Consider the following 25,954-nt stretch of genomic DNA (forward strand, 5'->3'; position numbering starts at 1 on the left):
AATACTTTGGCCACCTGAAGCGAAGAGCTGGCTCATTTGAAAAGATCCTGATGCTGGGAAAGATTGAGGGCGGGAGGAGAAGGGGAAAACAGAGGATGAGATGGTTGGATGACATCACCGACTCAAGGACATGAGTTTGGGTAAACTCTGGCAGTTGGTGAAGGATAGGGAGGCCTGACGTGCTGCAGTTTATGGAGTCTCAAAGAGTCAGACACTTCTGAGCAACTGAACTGAAAGCCTAAGTCTAACCTAGAACTAGTTGAGAATATAAGCACATTCTATTCATTCCTTCACTCAGGTAATGGTTCATTACATCTAAATTCCTGTCTCTTTAGCCAATGCTATTTAGAAAGGAAAGATTATAACATTAGCTTTTCTAAAGTATTTTTCTGAATTCCATTAACCTAACTTTTGTAACTTTGCAATTATTAGGATATATCAGAAACTCTACAAGTCTTAAAGTAAAACATGTTATACAGATTCCTTAAAAATTATATTTTCAAACCTAGCCCTTTAAATTAGACATTAATGGAATATGAATGTTACCCATTCTCTCTGTTTCAGAAAGTTAGAAAGTCTGCCATATTTAAGACAGTCATTTCACTTTATATCTTCATCCTGAATATAGTGTTTAATGGAAAAACATATTTGAAGAATTATAATCTCTCATTGAAACTAATAAATAAATGATTATGAAAATTTAGTTGATTTTTCTTGTTCCTTTTTAAGGTTTATATTTTACAGTCTAATATGTATTTGTTTTTATTCATGTCTAAAAGAAAAATAATTCTGAATAATGTTTTTTATGGAATTTGAAAAGTTTAAAGCAAGTATTTAGATTAATTATATCATGCGAAGTAATTTCACTGGTGTTAAGGTATAATTATAGTTTAACCAAAACAGTTTAACAAAGATCCTGATGATTTTAGTAAGCGTGTTTAAAAGCATAAGTATGTTGTGACACCTGCAATGATTAATAACTTTTTTGATGTCTCACATAATAACAATTAAGATATTCAAAGATCCATGTTATCAGACATTAGAGAGCTCCACTTATGCACTAACTCATGAAAAATAAAGAAGAAAGTCAAAGGATACTAGATATTTTTATGCAGTCTATTGATGTATAATATCTTTGTATTTTACCTGAGTTAAACAAGACTTGTTTTCTTTATTTTTAGTAGAAAAACCCTCAAGAGTATCAAGTAAGTACTGCTTGTATTGATAATAAATTCTCTTTGGCATACAGTATGAATTTCAAGCTGAAATTCATGAAATATTTATTTTTTTAATGTGTTCAGAAATTTAGTCATTTCATATTAAACCTGACAGGATTTTGATGACTTTTCATCTTATTTATGTTGAAACTTAAAAAGCAAAACTGCGTTATTAAAATAACTTGTAACAAATACCTTATATTGTTCTTAAGCCTGAAGATTAAAGTGACTTGCATTCAATACATACTTTTCAGTGATTAGGGTTGAATGGAATAAAATAATCCTACTTTGGTCTTCAACCCTCAATCACTAAACATTTGGAATAGAGCACATCTGCTTGAGCAATAATGCTTGCTTTGCTGTTGTTTCCTAATGTTCATTAACTTAATTATACGTCTGAAAAAGAATACATAGTTAGGAATGGATCTAATCTTATATGTAACATACAGTGACCAAAATCTCAGAAAATACTCTGTGAAATACCAAGATATAGGTGTAGATAGCAGCTCAAATGAAACATGATACAACTATGAATTTTCCTATAAATCTTAAAATTCTGGGAAATAGCAAATTTCCTTCTCAAGTTTCCGGATTTAAGAAGACAAATGATTTTAAATCAGTGCTATCTAAGGCAGTATCACTAGAGCCACATCTGTAGTTTTAAATTTTCAAGTAGATACATTAAAGAGCTTCCCTGGTAGCTCACCTGGTAAAGAATCCACCTGCACTGCTGGAGACCCCGGTTTGATTCCTGGGTTGGGAAGATCCTCTGGAGATGGGATAGACTACCCATTCCAGTATTCTTGGGCTTCACTGGGGGTCCAGATTGTAAAGAAACATCCTGCAATGCAAGAGACCTAGGTTTGACCCCTGGGTTGGGCAGATCCCGTGGAGAAAGGCATGGCAACCCACTCCAGTATTCTTCCCTGGAGAATCTACATGAACAGAGGAGCCTGGCGGGCCACAACCATGCGGTGGCAAAGAGCTGGGCACAACTGAGAAACTAAGCATAGCACAGACACATTAAAAGGGAAAAAACAAATAGATGAAAACAATTTTAATATTTGTATCTGATTCTATTTTCAAATATTTTTTCAAAATGTAATCTATATAAAAGTATTTTGATAGTTTAATTTTTTATTGAGTCTGAAATTGTGGGTGTATTTTACACTTATGGCACATTTTGATTTGCACTAGCTGTATTTCAATTCCCTAACAGCCCAGGGGGTCAGTGGCTACTGCATTGGGCAGAGCAGTTCTCAGGATTTATTGAGTATTTCTGCTGTGTTCAATATTTAGTGAGTAATAAGGACGATGTAAGACAATCAGTAAAGGTGGTATTTGCCATATATCTCATTCAAAGTTCCTTGACTGCAAGTAATAGAGCTCCATATGGACTTGCTTCAGAATTTTAAAAGAAAGGAAAATAATTACAAGGTTACAGCACCGTCTCACTGATGCACAGGCAAAGCTAATATTTGATCTTCAGAAAACCCTCAGAAACTGTCTCACTCCACACGCTTCCCCTATGGCCAAAGGTTGTCAGGATAGATTTCATTTAGGAAGTAAATCTACAATTTGTATTTGAAAAATAGTTCAATTCAGTTCAGTTCAGTCGCTCAGTCATGTCCAACTCTTTGAGACCCCATGAATTGCAGCAAGCCAGGCCTCCCTGTCCATCACCAACTCCCGGAGTTCACCCAAACTCACGTCCATCGAGTTGGTGATGACATCCAGCCATCTCATCCTCTGTCGTCCTCTTCTCCTCCTGCCCCCAATCCCTCCCCCAGCATCAGGGTCTTTTCCAATGAGTCAACTCTTCCCATGAGGTGTCCAAAGTATTGGAGTTTCAGCTTTAGCATCAGTCCTTCCAAAGAACACCAAGGACTGATCTCCTTGAGGATGGACTGGTTGGATCTCCTTGCAGTCCAAGGGACTCTCAAGAGTCTTCTCCAACACCACAGTTCAAAAGCATCAATTTTTCGGCACTCAGCTTTCTTCACAGTCCAACTTTCACATCCATACATGACCACTGGAAAAACCATAGCCTTGACTAGATGGACCTTTGTTGGCCAAGTAATGTCTCTGCTTTTGAATATGTTACCTAAGTTGGTCGTAACTTTCCTTCTAAGGAGTAAGTGTCTTTTAATTTCATGGCTGTAATCACCATCTACAGTGATTTTGGAGCCCAGAAAAATATGGTCTGACACTGTTTCCACTGTTTCCCCATCTATTTCCCATGAAGTGATGGGACCAGATGCCATGATCTTCGTTTTCTGAATGTTGAGCTTTAAGCCAACTTTTTCACTCTCCTCTTTCACTTTCATCAAGAGGTTTTTGAGTTCCTCTTCACTTTCTGCCATAAGGGTGGTGTCATCTGCATATCTGAGGTTATTGATATTTCTCCCAGTAATCTTGATTCCAGCTTGTGCTTCCTCCAGCCCAGCGTTTCTCATGATGTACTCTGCATTGAAGTTAAATAAGCAGGGTGACAATACAGCCTTGACACATTCCTTTTCCTATTTGGAACCAGTCTGTTTTTCCATGTAGAGTTCTAACTGTTGCTTCCTGACCTGCATGTAGGTTTCTCAAGAGGCAGGTCAGGTGGTCTAGTATTCGTGTCTCTTTCAGAATTTTCCGCAGTTGATTGTGATCCAGACAGTCAAAGGCTTTCACATAGTCAATAAAGCAGAAATAGATGTTTTTCTGGAACTCTCTTGCTTTTTCGATGATCCAGTGGATGTTGGCAATTTGATCTCTGGTTCCTCTGCCTTTTCTAAAACCAGCTTGAACATCTGGAAGTTCATGGTGGATAATTGGCAAAAGAAGGTATAAAGAAAAACTCACTTCTCCTGTGTATTTCTCCTTTACTCTCATGCTACCACACTCCTAACACTTCCGACACGAGGCAAGTAAGATTGTTTTCATACCAAGCATTTCTCTGTGACACCAGCTGTCCTACAATTCAATTCAATTCTGATACTAACTAGACTTAGCACATCAGAAGTTGCCAATCAAAAATTTATCTGTGAGCTGTTTGTATACTTTGGAGATTAATCCCTTGTTAGTTGCATCATTTGCAAATATTTTCTCCCATTCTGTAGATTGTCTTTTTGTCTTGTTTATAATTTTCTTTGTTGTGCAAAAGCCTTTAAGTGTAATTAGGTTCCATTTGTTTATTTTTGTTTTTATTTCCATTGCTCTAGGAAAATGATTCAAAAAGATACAGATACAGTTTATATCAAAAAGGGTTCTGCCTATATTTTCCTCTAGGAGTTTTATAGTATCTAATCTTAAATTTAGGTCTTCAGTCCATTTGGAGTTTATTTTTGTGCATGGGGTTAGAGAATGTTCTAATTTCATTCTTCAACATGTAGCTGTTCAGTTGTCCCAGCATCATTTATTGAAGAGACTGTCTTTTCTTCATTGTGTATTCTTGCTTCCTTTGTCATAGGTTAATTGACCATATATGTGGGGGGTTATTTCTGGGCTTTTTATCCCATTCCATTGATGTCAATTTCTGTTTTTGTGCCAGTGATATGCTGTTTTGATTACTCGAGCTTTGCAGTATAATCTGAAGTCAGGGAGCCTAATTCCTCCAGTTCAGTTTTTCTTTCTTAAAATTGCTTGTTTTAGAAAGCAGTGAGATGTAAGAACATATAGGTTGAAACTATGAGGTAGAGAACCTGCCCGTCAAGGAACTCTAGACTTTTTGCCACAGAGGGCTATGGTTTCTTTTGTGTAAAGCAGTGAAATGTGGAGGAATTGTTGGAAAGTCTAACCTCGTGAGAATAGCACTAATAGACGTAGTAAGAATATGATTAGTAACTGAAAAGAGAAATGTGAGAGGAAGAAAATATATTGATCTGGTGGATAATAAGATATAAGTGTCCAAGACATCACGAAATAATGCATTTTAATAAACTTGTTTTGTGTGTATATGAAAATTATGTTTTTATAGCACATACTTTTCATCATGCCTTTTTAGAGGTAATTGTCAAACGCTGCCTCAGATACATATCAAGTAGAACATACTAAAGATAATTTAAACTAAAGAACCACTGTTCTTTTCCTGAACTCTTTTCAACATTAAGTAATTTTTCTTTTGTCAGACTTCTAATTTATTTTTTAGCTATTTTTCTTTAACTAAAGGAAGTTGATGGAATAGTTCCTTTGTGCCCATTGCTCCCTTCTAACCATTCTCTCCACCGCTAGGGCCTGTATCTCTTGTCTTCTGAACAGAACCAGGTCTTCCATCTCTGCTATATCATTTTTTCTGCTTTGCTGTTGGATGCACACAGACCATTATTCATTCCCAGATTTTTTTTGTTGGGAATGGGGGAGACTGTTAATATGTGGGAAAAGATTGATGTAAAAGAGAGAAGCAGTATCTCTTTCTGAAATCTCGTGGCTTACTCTGATTGAGATTCTTGAAATCATCCCTGTGGATTAGATTCTCAGCTACCTGAGGGTTTGTTTTAGGAATATAATAGTATTTCTTTATTACATCAGTGAGAGTAACATTGCAAAATCAAAATTTCCATGATTCAAAGACTATTATGGTTTAATTGATGTTTGTTCTGTGGGTTTACTTTTTCAAAGGATATAGATTTCTAATTTCTGAATAGTCATTTAATTTTCATTCTGTATTTTTTACTTTGTATGTATGGTAAATATATAATGAAATTACCTTTCCACAGAGTTTTGAGGAAGACATCAAGAGGCATGAAACTGTACTATATTTAAGATATAATTACTGATACTTTAAAAATTAAAAGCAAAACAAATATTCACATTCTTGAATTTTAAAGTGTAATTATTTCTTGCTGATATTAATATTTTAAGGCTTTGGAAAACTTTTTCCTTGAGAAAAAATTGTGTACAAAAAAATTATGTAAAACATCATTCCCAAGACCTTGCCTGTAGGCGAAACATAAAACAAAACCAAGGGAATGAGGAACTATAGTCTTTAAAAAACAAATGGGCCAAGGGAAGTCTTGCACCTAGAAGAGTATCAAGGTTCTTGACACAGCTGAGACACTGACAGTATATTTATATTGTATTTATAATTAAGGAAAGGAAATAGATGGGGAAACAGTGGAAACAGTGTCAGACTTTATTTTGGGGGGTTCCAAAATCACTGCAGATGGTGATTGCAGCCATGAAATTAAAAGACGCTTGCTCCTTGGAAGGAAAGTTATGACCAACCAAGATAGCATATTCAAAAGCAGAGACATTACTTTGCCAACAAAGGTCCATCTAGTCAAAGCTATGGTTTTTCCAGTAGTCATGTATGGGTGTGAGAGTTGAACTATGAAGAAAGTTGAGCACTGAAGAATTAATGCTTTTGAACTGTGGTGTTGGAGAAGACTCTTGAGAGTCCCTTGGACTGCAAGGAGATCCAGCCAGTTCATCCTAAAGATCAGCCCTGGGATTTCTTTGGAGGGAATGATGCTAAAGCTGAAACTCCAGTACTTTGGCCACCTCATGTGAAGAGTTGACTCGTTGGAAAAGACTCTGATGCTGGGAGGGATTGGGGGCAGGAGGAGAAGGGGACGGCAGAGGATGAGATGGCTGGATGGCATCACTGACTCAATGGACATGAGTCTGAGTGAACTCTGGGAGTTGGTGATGGACAGGGAGGCCTGGTGTGCTGCAATTCATGGGGTCTCAAAGAGTCGGACCCTACTGAGCGACTGAACTGAACTGAACTGAAAGCTAAGTTGGCTTGCCCTTCAAAATGAGTACTTTAAAAGAAGTGATGTATTAAGAACTCTTCTTAAAATTATTCTATGTAGAAATTTAACTTTGACACCTTTTTCTGTAACATTTTTCTCTGATCATAAATAGTGAGGATATTACTGTTAGCACCTCACCAAAATTATATGTGTAGACAGGTTTGAATGACTGTAAAGTCTCTGAGATCAAATATTTGCATTAAAATAATTAATTTAACTTTTTCATAAAATACTGATAAATATTAATGTTTTACAGAAGTTAACTATTTTTTAAATAAAACTTAAGCAAACCCAGCAGAGGACTAGCCAGGATTTTCATTTTTTATATAGCTTCCTTTGTTGCTTTCATTTGTAATTTGCTTTCTAATGCTTTCTGACTTTTAAAATGTTCATTCATCTTTTGGTTCTGCATTTTTTGTGTATAAATTTGGTAAACTAATAAGTAATTTGCATCAATATTAACGTATAGTGGATACTTTTAGATATCAAATTCAGCTACTTTGTGATTTTGTCTGAAAATTTAAATAAGCACAGATAAAATTAAAGTTTCTATGGATGTAAAGGCTAATAGTCTTTTTGCTCATTTACAAGTTTGATATATCTTAGGTTAAGCCCTTCTTTTGTAAGGTTATAATTACACATAACTGAATTACACATTTGTCATTAAAAGCATAAACTGTTTTTATTGATTATATATCCCTGGATTGAAAATTTTCAAGAATTTCAGAAAGCCAGAATTTCCTAATAAACATGTTACTGCTATTTGAAAGAAAGTGTGACTTTGTCAGACAATCATGAATCAGACAATCATGAAACTGTTAATGAGTCAGTGAACTGTAGTGTTACTATAGTGGCAAAAGGAACTAATTCTCTTAAACCTTTAAACACAGAGTATGCTTTGGTTTATGTTAATATTATATGTAATTCCCTTTTATAAACAATTAAAATAATGATCTTTTCTAAAGAGATCAGATACAACCTAAAGTCTTGTAAGAGTTAATTCATGACTAAATCAAATTATTTATATTATCTCAGACTAATTGATTTGCTAATAAAAATATTAATAGTATGCCATTAACTAATGGTGGCATATCAACACTTTAACTTTCAAAGAAGTGAATCAATTTTGTTATTACACAACATACGCCAGTCACATTTCTAGTGCTGCACAGAAAGCTTTATAATCTGATTCGATGCAGTTACAGAAAATGTCTTGAAACATTGTTTGCTTACTTTTACAGAGTAAGTTTGAATGGTGTCATTAATGCCAGTTGTATCTTGAATTCATTTGCCTAATGTTGACCAAAATATTTCCCCCAAACTAAACCTAAATTGCAGACACTATAAATGACTCTTAAATCGCTCTGTGGTCTATTAAAATTCTTTGACCATTTTTTAAAAAGAGTATCTCCATTGATTTAAATAATTATTTTATAATTACCTTATTCGTTGTTGAAACCAGTGGGATTGACTAAATACTTAAAAACAGAAAGAGGAAAAGAGACTGTCCCATTTCTAAATTAATTCCTCAGGAAATGAAGATTTAACAAGCGAGATGATTATCCTTTTCTATAATTCATCTTTGCATGCAAATTAATGTTAAAATTTTAATTTACTTTTCTTCTCCACAAGCTCATATTATTTAAAAGAATTTTATTATTTGATATCTTACATAAACAAAATAACATGTAAGTGTATATTTAAAAACTAGATACTATGATGTGGCTTTACCTCTGAACTCTCTCCATCCTATCTCTTGATTCTGGTAGAAGTAACTAATACACTGATTTTTTTTTTTTAATTCTCTTAATTTTTTTTCTAATTTTATCACTTTTCTTTATAATTTTATCTTGCATTGTAAGATATATTCTTGTTTTGTTTTTGTTTTTTTACTTAATGCTATGCTTCTCAAATCCTTGTTTTGTGTAGTTATATTTCATTTTCACTGCTGTATAATATAGCACTTTGTGAATAAATGCATTTTAATCTATTCTACTATTGATGGATATTTGCTTTGATTCTGATTTAAGATTTTTGTGTTCCTTTTTAAACATCTTATTATGTATGTTTATTTTATTACTCTTTACCCTTTCTACACATATTGCAAGTAATATATTTTCCGTTAAGTACTACAACAGCCTCTCCCAAGCTTCTTTATATGTAGTATTTTCATTATCATTCATTTTAAAGTATTTCTTAATTCCATTGTAATTGTTTAATTAGTATATTTCATAGAAGTTTTAGAATTTTAAATACTTAAACATTTTCAAGCCTATGCGAATTATAAAGATTATCCTCTTTTAATCAACTTCTAACTTAATTGTGTAGTAATCAGAGAAAGTGGTCTACTCTTTGGAATGTGTTGAGCTCTTATCTTATGAAAGAATACATTATCTGTTTTAGTAAATTTCCATGTATCATTGAGAATAATATTCATTTTCTAATGGTTAGAAGCAAAACTCTATATACATTAAACTGTTGTTCATTCTGCAAGTTGTGTCTGACTCTGCGATGCCATGGCCAGAGCACACCAGGATATCCTTTGCTGTCTCCTGGAAGGTGTGTTCAGATTCATGTCCATTGAGTTGATGATGCTATCTAACCATCTCATTTTCTGCTGTCCTCTTCTCCTTTTGCTTTCAATCTTTCCCAGCATCAAGGTCTTTTCCAGTGAGTCGCTCTTTGCATCAGGTGGCCAAAGTGTTTGAGCTTCAGCTTCAGCATCAGTCCTTCCAATGGATCTTCAGGGTTGATTTCCTTTAGGATTAACTGGTTTGAACTCCTTACTGTCCAAGAGACTCTCAAGAGTCTTCTCCAGTACCGTAATTCAAAGACATCAGTTTTTCGGTACGCAGCTTTATTTTTGGTCCAACTCTTACCATACGTGACTTCTGGAAAAACCATACTTTTGACGAGACTGAACTTTGTTGCCCAAGTGACGTCTATGCTTTTTAATATGCTATCTAAGTTTGTCATAACTTTATGTCCAAGGAGCAAACATCTTCTAATTTCATGGCTGCAGTCACCATCCACAGTGATTTTGGAGCCCAAGAAAATAAAATCTGCCACTGCTTCCACTTTTTCCCCTTCTGTTTGCCATGAAGCGATGGGACCAGATGCCATGATCTTAGTTTTCTGGATGTTGAGTTTTGAGCCAGCTTTTTCACTCTCCTCTTTCATCCTCATTCGGAAGCTCTTTAGTGGCTCTGCACTTTCTGCCATCGGAGTGATATCCTGTGCATACCTGAGGTTGTTGATATTTCTCCCAGCAATCTTGATTCCAGTTGTGATTCATCCAGCCTGGCATTAAGTTAAATAAGCAGAGTGACAATATACAGCCTTGTCATACTCCTTTCCCAGTTTGGAACCAGTTAGTTGTTTAAGATTCTAACTGTTGCTTCTTAACTTGCATACAGGTTTCGCAAGAGACAGGCAAGGTGGTTGGTATTCCCATCTCTTTAAGAATTTTCCGCAGTTTATTGTGATCCACACAGTCAAAAGCTTTAGCGTAGTCAATGAGGCAGAAGTAGATGTTTCCCTAGAATTTCTAATCCTGATTTACATGCTAATTTTGTTTAGTATTTTTAGTTCTAACCTTTAAACTATATGAATGTCAGATTTTGTTAGTATTATTTTTTCAATCAGTATGTGTCTGTCTTTACCCATATGTTTACCAATGTTACTATTTACCATTTCATTTGCATCTCTGAATTTCTTTTGCTGTCCTACTTCTTTCAAGAGCATCTTCTTTAGAAGTGCCTTGAGCAAAACCTATTGGTGGAAAATATACTCTTTTTATTTCTCTGACAATGTCTTTAAGTAATCCTCATTCCTGAGAGCATTCTGCTAGGCACATATCTAGGTCACCAGTTATTACTCTCTGAACATTTTCAGTGTATTATTCCACTGTCTTGTTTTTCCTTCTTCCACTGAGGTGGGAGAATTCTGTTATCAGTTGAATTGTCATTTCTTCCTATATGATCTATCTTTTCTTTCTGGATTCTTTAAATATTTTATCTTTGCATTTTATCTGCTGCAGTCTCAGTCAAGTTTATTGGAATAAGCTTATTTTTATTGTGAAATGCTTCCAGTATACATTTTCTTTCTTTTACCAATTTGAGGGATTAATAGCCTTTATTCTTCAAACATGTGTCTTCATTTTTTTCTGCTGATTAGGAACGTGTTGGATATGTATATTATTTCTTCTCTTTCAACACCTCTTTTAAGTTTTTCATCTCCTTGTGTCTCTATGCCATATGTAGTATAATTTGATCCCTTCTAACAACCCACTCCAGTGTTCTTGCCTGGAAAATCCCATGGACGGAGGACCCTGTTAGGCAACAGTCTATGGGGCTGCAAAGAGTTGGACACGACTGAGCCACTTCACTTCGCTTCAACATATATTCACTAATTATTTCTTGAACCCTATAATTTATATTTTTCTCATAATAGTTATTTTAAAATCTTACTTGTTATTTTCACAATCACCTGTTGCTTGTTCTTATTCATAAATTTGCATTTTATTTCTTAAAACATTCATAATATATTAAATTTTGAATATGAAGTACTTTGTGATATAACTTTGTCGTTTGCTGTTTCTTTGGACTCTCACTCATGATGGTCTTTTCTGCGTTTGAGACTTCATGAAATCACATTGTTTTTCTTTCCCTCATTTCTGTCTGACTTTATCTTTCTTTGTCTCCATTGTCCCTGTCCTGCTCAAGTTTATTCCACTCCTAGCAATTTCTTCCCACCTGAGGTGTCTCATCTTGGGGGTCAGCACTAGCTTATCAGTTTCTCAGGGTCATAGAGTAGCTGATGGCAGGAGCACTCAGACTCATGGTGAACCGTTTATGCTCATCTGCTGAACACTGGGCAAAGTCCCTCTTAGTTTCAGCTGATGATCAAAAATTATTCTCTCTCACTTTTCAGAAAATACCTGTTGGCTGTAGGAGGGGTCCTTACTTTCAGGTTTCTCAGAATCCCTATTATTTCCTTACGCTTTCTCTTCTGAAAACACTGATCTCTGAGGGTTTTTGACTATCTGATTGTCCCCATCCATAACTATTTTAGGGTTCATTGCATTTTGTAGTAAATATTGCCTGTGGTTTTTGCTGTCTGTTCTTATGGTGGGATTTGGAGGAAATTTAAATACTGTATTGCTGTTATCTTCTCAAAACCCCCTAGTCAGTTATATTTTCATCCTACCATCCCTGGCATAGAAACGAATCTTAGCCCCTGCACTCCCACTTTGCTCCTTGCACACTTAGTTTTTGAGTTCCAGTTTTAATGTCATCACTTGTCCTCAGGATGACCTCACCCTTCATGTATCAGCAAGATTTCTCCCCTGTTTCTGGGGCAGGAGGAGGGATTCTGTTTGGAGATTTTCCTTATGTCCTCTGAGTCCAGCGCTGCAACAAAAGATGTGCTTTCATAGTCGTTGTTGTTGTCTACCATATTATCAGAAGTATTTGTGCCTACTAGTATTTTTAATGTTGCCCACAAATCGCATTTTAACCAAGGTTCCTGCCTTAAATTAAAAAGTAGAATATCTGATAGTCTAGTTCTAGACAATTGTACAAAACTAAATCTGTTGTTAAAACTGTAGAAAGCTTGACTCATAGAAGCCTCAATTTAATCTTCTTTCAAGCAAACCATCCTCATCCTCAGTTAATATATATAGACACAAACCTTTAAAAAAAATAAAACACACTTCCTTGTAGTATATGGATGAAAACTTAATTCAGGATAAAATTATTGACTCCTTTTTTTCTTGGATGCCCCTTGCTGAAATGGAATATTGTTAGAGATTGTTTGCTGGAATGGACTCTTGATGGATACTAATATCAGTGTAGGTTTTCTTAAAACAATTTAGAAATGAATACATGGTAGAAATATGAACATCCGCATAGGGTTGTGGCTGATAACAGGGAAACTGGCTTTAGATGGACTGAATTCCCATCCTGACTTAAAAGTTTGGGTAAATTGCTTAACATCATTGTACTCAGTAGCCTTATTTTTTGAATGTGAATAATGATATTAAAATTACCTCTTTGAAACTTTGGGAAGATTAAGTAAGATAAAATAGAGTTCACAAGTGATTTGTGCATAGTAAGTGATCATTAATTGCAGTCTGTGAGGATGATGATGATAATGATGGTGATAATGATGATAAAAGGTTACTTCCCTAGTTAGAGACAGGCTTTTCTTATAAGCCTTTTGTGTCAAAATGGATGAAAAAAATGAGATAAAATAATAATTTTAAAATCTGACTTATTTTGATGTGGACTTAAAGCAATCCCACTTTTTAAGAACACGAGTGATAAAATTCATGGAGATTTTGTTCCAGGAGGAAAAAAAATAAAAAATGGAGCAGTTACTTTTGGCTGAAGCCTTCTAAATAGGTACTAGCTGCTGGGCTCACTCCCTCTGATCCCTCCTTCTGATAGACGCCAAAGAAAGTCCCCAGGGCTTCCCAAGTGGTGCTAGTGGTAAAGAACCTGCCTGCTAATGCAGTAGACGTAGGAGACATGGGTTCCATCCCCAGGTTGGGAAAATCCCCTGGAGGAGGGCACGGCAACCCACTCCAGTGTTCTTGCCTGGAGAATCCCATGGACAGAGGAGCCTGGCAGGCTACAGTCCAGGGGGTCACAAAGAGTCAGACACAACTGAAGGGACTTAGCATGGCACAGCACAGAGGAAGTCAGTGTAGAAGGCATAGTTGGTAAAATGTCTGTCACTGTCCATTATTAGTCTTCGGGCACCAACAATGTGGCCTCATTCATTTATTGGTGATGTTAAGTTGTTCTGACATTGCCCTCAAGACAGTCATGTCTTGTCCTTAGAGTGACAGAATAGACACTTAGAAAGGATTGCACACGGTTATTGAATACCCTTGGCTTCACTCTGTGCAAGGTTCCAAATGTGAACTGTCTCTGCATACTTTATTACTCCCTGTGGTCAGTTCCAGGAATCTGTGGATATTGCTCAGTGTAGCAGTTAATTTTCTTTAAAACTCACGACCATTTTAAATAATAACGTGTAGAAGTAGCTACTCACACCAGATAGCTAAAATAAACTGGCCATCAACTGTTGCCTGGAACTACTGTAGATTCTTAGGATGTCTTGAAAAAATATAAACTCTTAGAATATAATATTCTGTCAAGCTATTTACACATAATCTAGCAAATCAGTTGAGAAAATAATTTGAAGCTTTCAATAAGTCTGCAGACACAAGGTGATGCTGTGAATAAGGTGAAGTGAGAGGAGTGAAGAAGAATACAAAAATCCATGCTAAGCTACTTTTGTGTCTGTGCTTCAGGATGCCAGATGCTTACCTATGAGCATTTCTTGAAACTCTACACAAATCAGAATAGACTGCCGGTAGAAATAAACAGTAACTGCTGGTACACACATGCATTATTTAGGTAGTTTTTATTTATTTATCCTGTTTGCTAAGAGTATGCAGAGCAGACTGGGCACTACACAGAAAAATGTTATCTGTAAAAATAACAAAAATACACAATATATGCCATCAATGTGTATCCTTTAACATTTTGCTTCTCTCCAAAATACAAGCTCTTTTCTTCTTTTCACTTTTTTACCCACCACTACCCTCTCAAGCTCAAGTGAAGAAGCTTTGCTTCTGCCAAGATTTATCACTCCATGTCCTCCTTGACTCTGTCCTTTCTTGTCTCCCCTGATCTTGCTCCCTCAATCCCGCACTTTCATTTCTCACTTTAAAAGATCCTCTTCCTCCTGCTGACAGACATCTTCCGATGATTCCCTTGTATAAAATGTCTCTTACCCTTTCTGTTCCTGAAGCTCTTGTGCTTTTGTTCTGCTTTCATTTACAGCCACACTTCCGGACAAAGCTTCCCACCAGTTCTTCATCACATCTCGAGGCTTTAACTCCAAGCAATATTCAGTTTCTATGAAAGTATAGGATGGAGTCCTCAGTTTGAAAGTCAAAATAATACATTTTTATTCTCCATTGTTTGGTGTATGATTAAACTGAAGTGGTTAGGCAAACAAAACAGGTATTACCTTTTACTCTTCACTACTGTTGCCAAAGACAGCTAGGTAACTCTTCTATTCATCCACACCAAAGGAGAACAGATTGTTGAAAGAGCAGAGGAATAGAGACACTGCTTCATCTCTGCTCTGCACAAGTGCATGACTCACGTGTGAATTGACTCTGTCTGAGCCTTCTGGCAGATACTTGTTAAACAATATAATGCTAACAGCAATATAATGTTCTGGAATCAGAGAAGACTGAGTTTAGAAGGCCATTTTTGAGAGGTAGGATTGCTTAGTGGTGAACAGCACAGTCTCTGGAAACCAGAGTGGGTTGCCGAAGTCTGAATCCTGATTTTCCCACTTCCTAGCTCTGGAACCTTCTAGACTTTAATGATCCCTTCTGTAAAACAGGAATGATAATAGTACCTTCTCACAGATTTGCTGAGGAGGTGAAATGTGTTAGTATTCGTGCTTAGAACAAAGGAGGGCAGGTTACAGTGTGTTCTTTGTGAATTAGATATAAATCTTCTATATATATATTTGCTATGTATATATGATATATATACATAAATCTTCATTCAAGCAGCTCTGACCCAGGCAGTTTGGAGTTCATGTCCTAGCCGTGCCAGTCACTCATTTTATGCCCTTGGGAAGTACTTAACCCGTCTCTTCTCTGTCTATACAGGAGATTTTAAATAAGAGAATCTGTGCAGAGAAGTGCTGTAGGGATTGAATATGCCAGCACATGTGAAATAACTTAATAGGAACCAGGAGATGGTTTAAGTGTGAGGAAATATTAACTCTTATTGCCATCATTAAAAGTGATGTCTCAACCCTCCCAGTTTTGTCCATTAACACAATGAATATCTCTTCTAAACTTTTCCAGATATCTTGCCTTCCTTGGCTTGCTTCATTCTAGATATTGAAACTTCACGACTGGCCAACACCACAACTGAACTTAGGAAAATTAACTTTCCATGATTCCCAATTAATGAGTGCTTCTTAGGTTTTCCTCATTGCTGGAAATGGCACCACCGTCTTTCTCCAATCTTAATAAAAACAACGTTACCGCTTTCGGTAGTCATCTCTTGCACTCACGGTATTCAATTCCATTTAACTCTACATACAAAGCCTCATTTACTCTCAACTCCTTTAGTGACTCCTAGTTGCAGAGATCACTGGTTTCTGGGTTGCTATGAAAATGCATTCCCTATCTCTTTCTCTGAATCCATTCTCACATATTCTAGTTTTGTCATTTTTACTAAACACATCTAAAATATTATTTTTCTCTTGAACAACTTCCACTTGCTGTGACGTTATGTAGAGACAACTCAGCCTGACCTATAAAACCTTTGCACATGACAATCCTATCTAGCTTTTTCCAGCTTTTCTCCTGCCCACCTCCTGCCCTGCCTGCTTCCTGAATAGCCTTTCTTTTGCTGGATCTAGTCTTTCTTCAGCTGATAGCCTTCACTTTAAGCTTACTGTCTCCTTTAGTCAAAATCTCCTCTGTATGAAAGAGCTCGTTTCGAATTAGACTTTCTTTATAAAATAATTTTCTGATGACCCCTCCCATTAAAACAAGTCATTCCCTAAAACTTCCCTGGCACATTTTGATACTTCTTTTATAATAATGACTGTACCCATTCAGAGTCAAGTATTGAATATTTCATCCAAACCATCACTTGCCCAGTGAAGGCACAAGTTATAAGAGTAAGTGGGCTGTAGTGCCTTTCTCAGTATTTTTTTTTTTTTGTATTCTGAGCAATGAAAATCATATGAATTGATCCTCCTTCAGTAAATTCCAGTTACTCTTAAATTACTTACACAGAGATTGTGTCTCTAGGGCAAGTGCCCTAGGGCTTGCTGCTTATCTTGTGTCTCTGTTCTCCATCTGGTTAGCCTGAGCAGTTGACATGTGGCTCAGTTCTTACCAGTTTCTATCACCTGCAGTTAGTTTACCCTGGGTCAGAATACCGATTTTTAGAAAGAAAATAAGATAAGGTTTTTATTCTATCCGCATTTATTTCCCTGGGGGTAACAAATAGATCCAGAGAATAAGTGCTTTGGTTTTAAGTGTGCTACTATCTATAAAAATAATATACATTTTTCTTGTACAAGGACCTTGCACCATTTTAATTTTGTAAACATCTTCCATAGAAATTAGCAGATTTTTACTACACAAATATGATCATTATTTGATTCATCTAAGAATTCTGATATTTTTAAAAATATTATGTTTCTTTAAAATATAATTTAATCATTTATACCATTATTTTATTTATAACTGTTGATAGGACAGTTTAAGGCCACTTAATCCAATATTTAACTGGGTTAAACCTATATTTAAATATTTTAAAAACTAATTAGGTTGAAACTTCAATAATTCATCATAAAAAAATGCTAGTAGTTTTGTTTTTCCCCATTTTGTTCTTTTACATAGTAATATCTCTTCCCAAAGGTCACATTTCTGTCCTACTAGAGAAAATTTGCATAGTAACATATTTATCCCTTTTCTAACTACTTATGAATAGCTGTTATGCAAAATCTGAATAAATAATATAAAATTGACCCTCTTTCCAATCATTATAAGTGCTAAAAATTGATATAAATATGCAAAGATCATTTAATTATATTGTATTAGAATAATCTCCTACTTAAAATTACTGCCACATTATTCCACTGTGTATCTTTTAAGTAGACTGTGCAAAAGACCATATATATATAATGCACCTGAAGGGTCATTGTTTATGTCTGAGCTTTTGTTCAGCATTTAATGCCATTTCATTGTCTTTACAATCATCAGACGTCCGCTAACAAAAGATGTGGATGAAGTATTTCCTCTTGATCTGCCATATGTGTATAAATTTATTTACTTAAAGCGATTGCAGTTTGGGGAGGCTGTTTTAAGAGTCAGAGGAGGACAGGCACGTTTGGGAGGATCACTGCAGGTCCTGCTTGCCCCCACCAGACTGTTGGCCTGCTGACCACAGACCTGGCACAGCATCTGTTTCCTCCCCACTCTCTGTCCCAGACAGGCAAGTTGCTTTATTTGGTAGAAAATTCTTGTTCATAGAGATACTTGATGCAGAGTTTATAGACTGAGACCTTCTATCTCTTAAAAACCCCTAAATACAGTGTCTCCTGTTTGGGAAATAGGTCATGAATTGATACATCTTTCTTTACTCTCTAGGAGAAGATTCTGAAGATGTACCAACTTCAAAGAAGGCTAAAGGTAAGATTGTTATCTTCAGTTCACTATGACATCTCTCGTCTGTAAATTTTTTTCTATCTGTTTTATTTAACTATTCTGGTTCTCAACTTTACCTAAGCAAAGTTTAGATGGTACCCTTATCTGTAAACTGCTTTTGTACATTATTTGGAATATATATATATATATATAGCATGCTATACATATATATTATACATCTGTATATATTATATATCTCTATATCTCTATATATTTAAGACTAACTGGATACTGATTTATTTACAAGTAATTATTAAATAATTTGTAGGCCAATCAGATTATAAAAGAAATATTTCAAAATCATCCTTTCACAAATGTTGTTTGACAGAAGGACCACGTAAATGTTCAAATATGATATTGATATGTATTTATTAAGAAAAATTGAGATAACTTGCTTATATTAGCAACAATAGCATAAAGAAAAAGATGGAACGAAGGAGGAAGAGAGAGGGGGAGGGAAGACTGATGTCAAACCTCAGAAAAATTTGCTACAACCAGATACATGACCTTAGGCGAGTATTTCCAGGACTAAATTTATTTATCTGTATTGTAAGGTTTTCAACTAATTTAATTTAATGCTCTTTTTTTCCTGAAGGGTTTCCTGCCTTCCTAGTTTGGCTTGTTATACAATAGATATTTTCTATTCTACTTTCAGACTTGCCTGTGGACAATGAGAGTTTGCCTAAGATGTGCTCTTGTCATCAAAATACAAGTTTTGTGGCAGTGTCTGGAATTAATTAACAGTGTGGAAAACAGAACGTTGGGAAATGACACAAGAGAATAGGTTTTTGATTCTTATGAGACGATTTACACTTAAGATATTTTTGAATACTAAAATGTGGGGGGGTTATAAAACAATTATTAAGAACAATAACTTAATTTTTTTTTTACTTCTAGAACATAACTTCTCAAACAACTTTATATACAAATCATTTGGATATCTTTTAGAAATGAAATAAATTGATATTGGAGACCAATAACTGTGTTTATATCAGTTTCCCAAGTAATGTTAGAACTACTGGATCACACTTTGAGAAGGAAGTTTTTTGAACTCATTTAGAATTTGATGAAATCTAAAACCTACTTCAGACAAAACACACACACACACACGTTCATATCTTAACATTTCATAGGTTTGTAAGAAACTCGTGAAAGTTTATCTGTGTACACCAGTTAAGAACTTCTAACCTGGGAAAAGGGGTTCAAATGAATAGTGTAATTTATCCTTCGTTAGATAGACACATGGTGCATATCACTTCAGCAAGAGAGTCCCTGAGCCACCTGAGAGAAGGAAAGGGTGCAGGATGCCAGCCTGATGCTATTCTTTCACGACAAGGATGACCACTAAAACTCATGTCTCTCACAAGTTTAAAATTATTTTGATTAAAACATTTGTTTCATAGCAAGAGTCCATCCTTACCATATTGTAACTCTGAGCATCAAAAACCTCTTCAAAGAAAAGAATGAGTGTCAAGCCAGCCCTCCATTAACATCCAACACGTCAGGACCAATTTCTTTGTGAACAATTGCCTGCAGCATTTTCCATTCTTTTCTTTCATTTCTTCCTCCTCTATTACTGGCTCTTAACCTGCTAAAGTTTGTAGTTAAAGACTGAACAGAACCGGAATAAGAACCTAGAGTTTATTATAAGGAGGGCAAATAACTCCTGTTTCTTTCATATTGTGCACCTTTTAAGACATTTTTCATTTCCCTAACATATTTGTATAATAACTATGAATGTACAAGGTAATTATTTTCATATTTTTGTATCCACTAGAAGAAGCTGAAGATGTATCTTCCACAAAGAAGCAGAAAAGTAAGTTTAAAAAAATATGATTAAAACCACTAAGGCATTCTGTAGCTGGTACATATAAACTAAAAGTTTAGACTCTCTTAAGAAAACCAGCATTAGAAGAAAAATATTTATAGCACATACATGAAGAATAACATTAAAGTAGGTCACTTACATTTCAAAGAGGAGTTCTGCACTTTTCATGCTAGTCAAGAGGCACGTATTTGGAGGAATTACGAAGTCATGACTGAGGTGGCATTTATTGCAAACCATTCTACACAGCTCTGATCCTGAATACTCTAACTAAATCTGTGTTTAACTGTGTGTTACTGTCTGCTTTATGAAAAGACAGCTGAAGTGATATGCTGAAATTTTTTACCTCAAAATGAAAAAAAAATGTAGAAATAGGTCTCAGCAATTCAATTGCTTAGAAACTCACTTCTAAGATTCAAAGTTCCTTTTAATTTTTCTCGATATATGGCAGGCTGTTAATATTCAATCTTTGGGATCATTGATTTTATAATGCAATCAATATTCAATGTCCTATTTTCTTATTATTCCAGCACATCCAAATTAGACATTTTTTCTTCAGATGGTAGAGCAATACATCTTGAATTCACATATGCATAAAAGTCATTGCTGCACAGGCTAAAGGAAGGAATTTTTTATAAGTATAACCAAAGTTTGCATCACATAAGGCTTTTGAAATAAAAAATAGACATTTATCTGAGGAAATAAAGTCAATAATGTTCTCTGGGTTCCACAATCTTTCTTAAATGTGTTTCTGAAGGAAATTACAAAAATGACCTCTATAATAGCAAACACTTCCTGTTATATTAATATATGTAAATCATTGAAAAAATATCAAGAGCCTACTATGTTTTAAGCACTGTTTAGATGCTGCGGCTGCTGCAACAGATGAGGGATAACAAATTATAGTCCTTCATATAATCGGGTTGTATGAAATAAGAAATAAATAAGTAGTCTTAATACTTTCAGATATGGTTGCAAAGTCAATAAAGTCGATCTAAGCATGTTTTTGATTTATATAGCAATGCTTTCCCAATTGTTCACCTACTTATAACAATTTGTGGCTGTATCACATAATACTCAAAATCTCTTATTTCATAAATAATTATTAAAACATAAGATAGGTGGATTATATTGGTGTCAATTTTCCGGTTGGGATATTATAGTATCATCCATTTCTCCAGGATGTTGCCATTGGTGAACACTAGGTGACAGATACATGGGCTCTCTCTGCGTCATTTCTTACAATTTCATGTGACTCTTCAATGATCTCAAAATAAAATTTTTAATTTAAAAGAAGTAAATAGATAAAATAATTCCATTTTTTAGTAAAAAACAAAAGTGTCAAATATTTTCAGTTCACTTGGGGGATTTACCGTAGCAAAACAATATTTTCATCTTTCCATGAAGCAGTTCTATAGTTTGACATTCATGAGCCTTTTGTAGAAGATCTAGAATGTGCAGCTACAATGATATTTTCACTCAAACCATTTGGCATCAATAAAATAAATGTCAGAACAGTGCCTGTGACTGAGAAAGCTCAGCTGGAAGGTAGCCTGATTCTGATGGTCTCTCCCCTTTGACTCCTGGCGCTGCCGTTCCTGCTTCATGCAGGCCCAGCATTACTGCTTTCCTTCTCTGTAGCCTGTCCAACCCCTAACCCTAGACTCTCACAACCTTGGCGAGGGTGCAGGGGAGAGGGTGCAGGGGCGAGGGTTGTGTTACTGCCCCTCTTTGAGGCTAAAACAAAATAGAAAACATTTCTGGATAAGACAAAGAGGAAAGAACTAAATTCAAGATTTCTCCAAACTATTTTCATCAGTGAAAAAGCTCAGTGATGAAAGTCAGCAGACATCATGGGTGATGAAATCAGAATAAGCCCTTGTTGTCCCCCTTAGCTTCTTTCTACCCACGCTTTGCTCTATTCTACTTCCTAAGCCCTTAGACTCAAGTGGATTTAACTAGCTTCCCCCGCCCCATATTCCACTACTGCAAGCTGCAATTATCATTCTTTTTCCTGGCCAGCTGCAAGAAGTCTGTGGTCGGTTGACAGAATGCTGGCTGTTGCCAAGACTGTCTGTGGAACCCATGCCCATATGCATTGAATTAGACTGCCTCGCAATGCTTTACCTCTGTTCCTAATCACGTTCTAGTTGTTTTTTTTAATAAATCATCATGCTCTCTTTCTTAGCCCCCATCAGCTTCTTCCAGTGTGTCTACTTGGATGGATACAATGGCTATGGATTTCAGTTTCCTGTCACTCCTGCGCACCACCCTGGAGAGAGCCCTGGCCAACCAAATTCTCCAGGACAGAAGCAACGACAATAAGACACGTATGCGCAGCCCTCGCAAATCGCTTTAGAACTTTGAAAATAGGATCTTCTGTTTGTCTACAGTGACACAGGCAATTGTAATCATGTAGTCCAGGGGATTTCTTTGAAAATATTATACTCTTCTGCCTGGTGTAGAAAGGGTGAGCAAAGGGACTGAATGATAAGCAGACAAGTTGGAGGGTCTGGCGCTCAAGAATCTCATTTGTTTGTTGCTGGCTGTGGGTGCTTATATTTTTCTATTTCCAGTCACTTTAAGGTTGTTCACAAACTGATTTAAATTTTACTTAATAATGATCTTTTAAACATAATTGACATAATTACAAAATGAAATTTCTGGCTTCAGTTAGATATTTACTTTTAAGTGAAAACACAGACTATGCTTTAAGTTTAAGGGCTTTAGTAGCTTATACAAAAGCTGCTCTTTTGCATCATGTAGGTATCTAAATTCAATTTACCCAGTATGTTGATATTCAATAGTTTAATTTTATTTCTGTATATATATCTATTTCAGTTGTGACTCTTCTCTAAAAATGGGTAACAGTTTCACCAAAGAATGCTTGAAGTTCCTTGTAATGCTCTTTTAGAGCTCAGAATATCTCTGAACTTTAGACATGATAAGATGGAGTGGAAAGGCTTGATGAATCTTATCCCTAAGATTTGTCTTGAATTACAATTAGGAAATTCACTCCAGTGGAAATACTCCATCCAGTTAGGCAAGTCTGGTGAATCATTTGTTTAAATATAAGCAAATGAGATGTAGACTAGCCAGATTTCTCCAGACTGTGCCCTAGTAAAATGTCACCTGGGTGAAATTTTAGATCAGTCACCAAATTTGGGTGACAGATGCAAGAGGATTTTCATTTTACTTTAATAGGATCATTCTATGGAGTGAAATAGGCTTTATTGCTCAAAACAAAAAAATATATAAATGTCATCAAAGTGGAAGGAACACATTTTAACCATTAAGTTTGCCATGAGATATCTTACTTGTTTTTTAGGTAATTAGTTATCAGTGCAGTCCATGGGGTCACTGAGGGTCAGACACGACTGAGCGACTTCACTTTCACTTTTCACTTTCATGCACTGGAGAAGGAAATGGCAACCCACTCCAGTGTTCTTGCCTGGAGAACCCCAGGGACAGGGGAGCCTGGTGGGCTGCCGTCTACGGGGTCGCACAGAGTCGGACACGACTGAAGCGACTTAGCAGCAGCTAATAAAATGAATAACAATCTTTAACTTATTTGATGATGCATCACTGGGGAAAATAACTATACTTTTGCCATCCTTTGTCCCTCAGTGATATAAACACTTATGTTTTATAACTACATTTTTCTGTCAACAATAAAAGTCATGCCAGGGAATTCCTTGGCAATACAATGGTTAGGATTCCACACTTCCACTGCTGGGAGCCCAGATTTGATCCCTGGTCAGGGAACTAAGATCCTGCATGTCATGTGGTACAGTCTAAATAAATAAATGAATAAATGTCATGCGACTGTGACCTCTGTTATGTTTACAGTAGCAATGTAACTTATGACACATTAACTCAGGAAGTAAATTGAATTACTCTTTCTGGCTTTTTAATCATCTTCAGCAAAGTCCAAAGGAGCCAGAGCCAATACTAGCCAAGTGATTTATTTTCAAGGACTGCAACTAAGTCCTTTAGGTCCAAGATATAGAACACTGTTTCATTAGAATATCATTAGGCTAGTGCATCAGTAACACGTTAATTATTAATAACGAATTTTCAGTGACTTTTGTGAATAGTTAGTCTTGGCCACTGGCTGGTAGACCTAACTTACACCACAAAAGCCAATGATATGATGAACCAAGATTAATGCCACTCCATATGGAGGGCTGCCTGGAAGTATGTAACTTCAGTACCAATCAGATGATACCATCTTATTAAGCTTCTTCTTGTAACAGTGAAAACTTGTGGGTAGGACAGTGGATGAAGTTTATTGCTCAACTACTCCTCCAGCTTGTCCAATTTAATGACTAAAGGAATAGAGAGAAAATATGATGGTTTTCTCAATTTCATAGAAAAGAATGGTTTATCCATTCATTTTTTTCATTTAATGACTGTTGAGCATTGACTCTTTCTAAGGCACTGTGTTAGGCACCGGGCCATATAAGAAAAATATCAGAGATAAATTCTGTCCAGTGCTATCCTGACACAATATGTGGCCTTGGAAAACTTGCTAAACATTCTGTGCTTATTTTTGCCATGTGTAAAATAAGGATTTCTGGACAAACAACCTTATACCTCACAGATGTACCGTGGAGACTGACAAATATCTTAATATGGACATGACAAAAAAATGTTTAAAAGAATACTTTTGAATGTGGCACTACTTGTTCCTCTGAGTGCTTTTCTACATTATATTATGGTCTCTTTCATGCTCATCATGAAAACTATTTGATAAAAAATAAAATATGACAGTTCCTTGCAATTAGACAAATCAATTATGCTGTTAACAATGTTAACAATGTTGTTACGGTGTATCTGCTTGAAGTTACAATGAAATAGCACACGAAAATTGTTAACTAAACTCTCATCTGTTCATACAGCTCCATCAAATAAAGTATTTCTAGTCCTTTCATGTTTGTGCTTTACATTTTAAAGTGAAAAGATAAATGGTTGGTTTAAAAGTCGTCGTCTTTAGTAGTTAACTCATAGCTCATGTCATGTTGGTTGTGAGTGTGTAAGTAGTTGATATTTGTTTTAGTTTTTCATTTTGTCTAATTGGTGTGGGCTGCTCATTTCAGTTCTTTACTCTTCCCTTCTCTTTCCCTTCTCGTAACAGATGAAGGTCTAAGAAGATAAACATAGGTCTATAGACGATAAATGAAGGTCTATAGGAGATAAATAATAACCTAAGGTTTAAATTTATGTTTAGTTTTCATAAAGCCTGATAATGGGGCCAGGTTTTTTTTGGAATAATTCACATGAAATGCCCCAGTGTATTACTTTCTTCTGGTACAACCCTGTCAAAACTCCTCACTGTAATATTTTGGAAACTAGAACTATATGTTGAGAGACTCAGATTATTTCTTTGAGTTATTTTGCTGGAAAAAAGCAAAGAGAATAACCAATATTATTCCCGATAGAAAATTCAAGGACGACCTAGCTAAGTTGACAATACAGAAAACAAACCTAATCCTTATACAAATGCATAAATTTGCCCAAAGTAGCCAATTGCACGAAAGCCAGGCCTAGAACATTAGTCAGCTAGCTCCCAGATGCCTTTAACTTTGTCCTCAGGATACAGTTACAAATTTTAGCTAGTTTAATCCAGCATCTCAAAATTTATTTTTTAATTATAACCAGTGTTAGGAATGTAATCCTATGTGGAAAGACTTGCTTTTTTCTACGTGAGAGCCTAAAGGGACTTTAAGAGTGTCATTCATTTGCTTTAGAGATAAAGGAACTGAACCTCAGAGATATTAGGTGACATGCCAAAGGGTCCCATTGCTAACTGGTAATAGAAGTAGACTGAGAATTGGGATCTTCTCTTTTCTAATCCACCACATGTAACCCACCCTGTGTGACTCCATGTTGAAGTCTCCACCAT

General features: G+C 35.7%; 1 protein-coding gene across 26 annotated transcripts in view; it reads left to right on the top strand.

The window, feature by feature from the left end:
- Positions 1–24,982, top strand: part of TRDN (triadin) — a 407,610-nt gene extending 382,628 nt beyond the window's left edge. For 15 of the 26 annotated variants that reach the window (XM_018052961.1, XM_018052969.1, XM_018052977.1 and 12 more), the window contains 4 exons: positions 1,182–1,205; positions 18,168–18,209; positions 20,002–20,040; positions 22,238–24,982. In XM_018052961.1, coding sequence (XP_017908450.1) covers positions 1,182–1,205; positions 18,168–18,209; positions 20,002–20,040; positions 22,238–22,374 — 242 coding nt within the window. In that variant the 3' untranslated portion in view covers positions 22,375–24,982. The remainder of the gene's footprint in view (positions 1–1,181; positions 1,206–18,167; positions 18,210–20,001; positions 20,041–22,237) is intronic. The other 11 variants (XM_018052962.1, XM_018052970.1, XM_018052979.1 and 8 more) reach the window with 5 other exon arrangements.

The sequence above is a fragment of the Capra hircus genome, chromosome 9, assembly GCF_001704415.2.
Source record: "Capra hircus breed San Clemente chromosome 9, ASM170441v1, whole genome shotgun sequence".
In the NCBI taxonomy this organism is placed as follows: Eukaryota; Metazoa; Chordata; class Mammalia; order Artiodactyla; family Bovidae; genus Capra; species Capra hircus.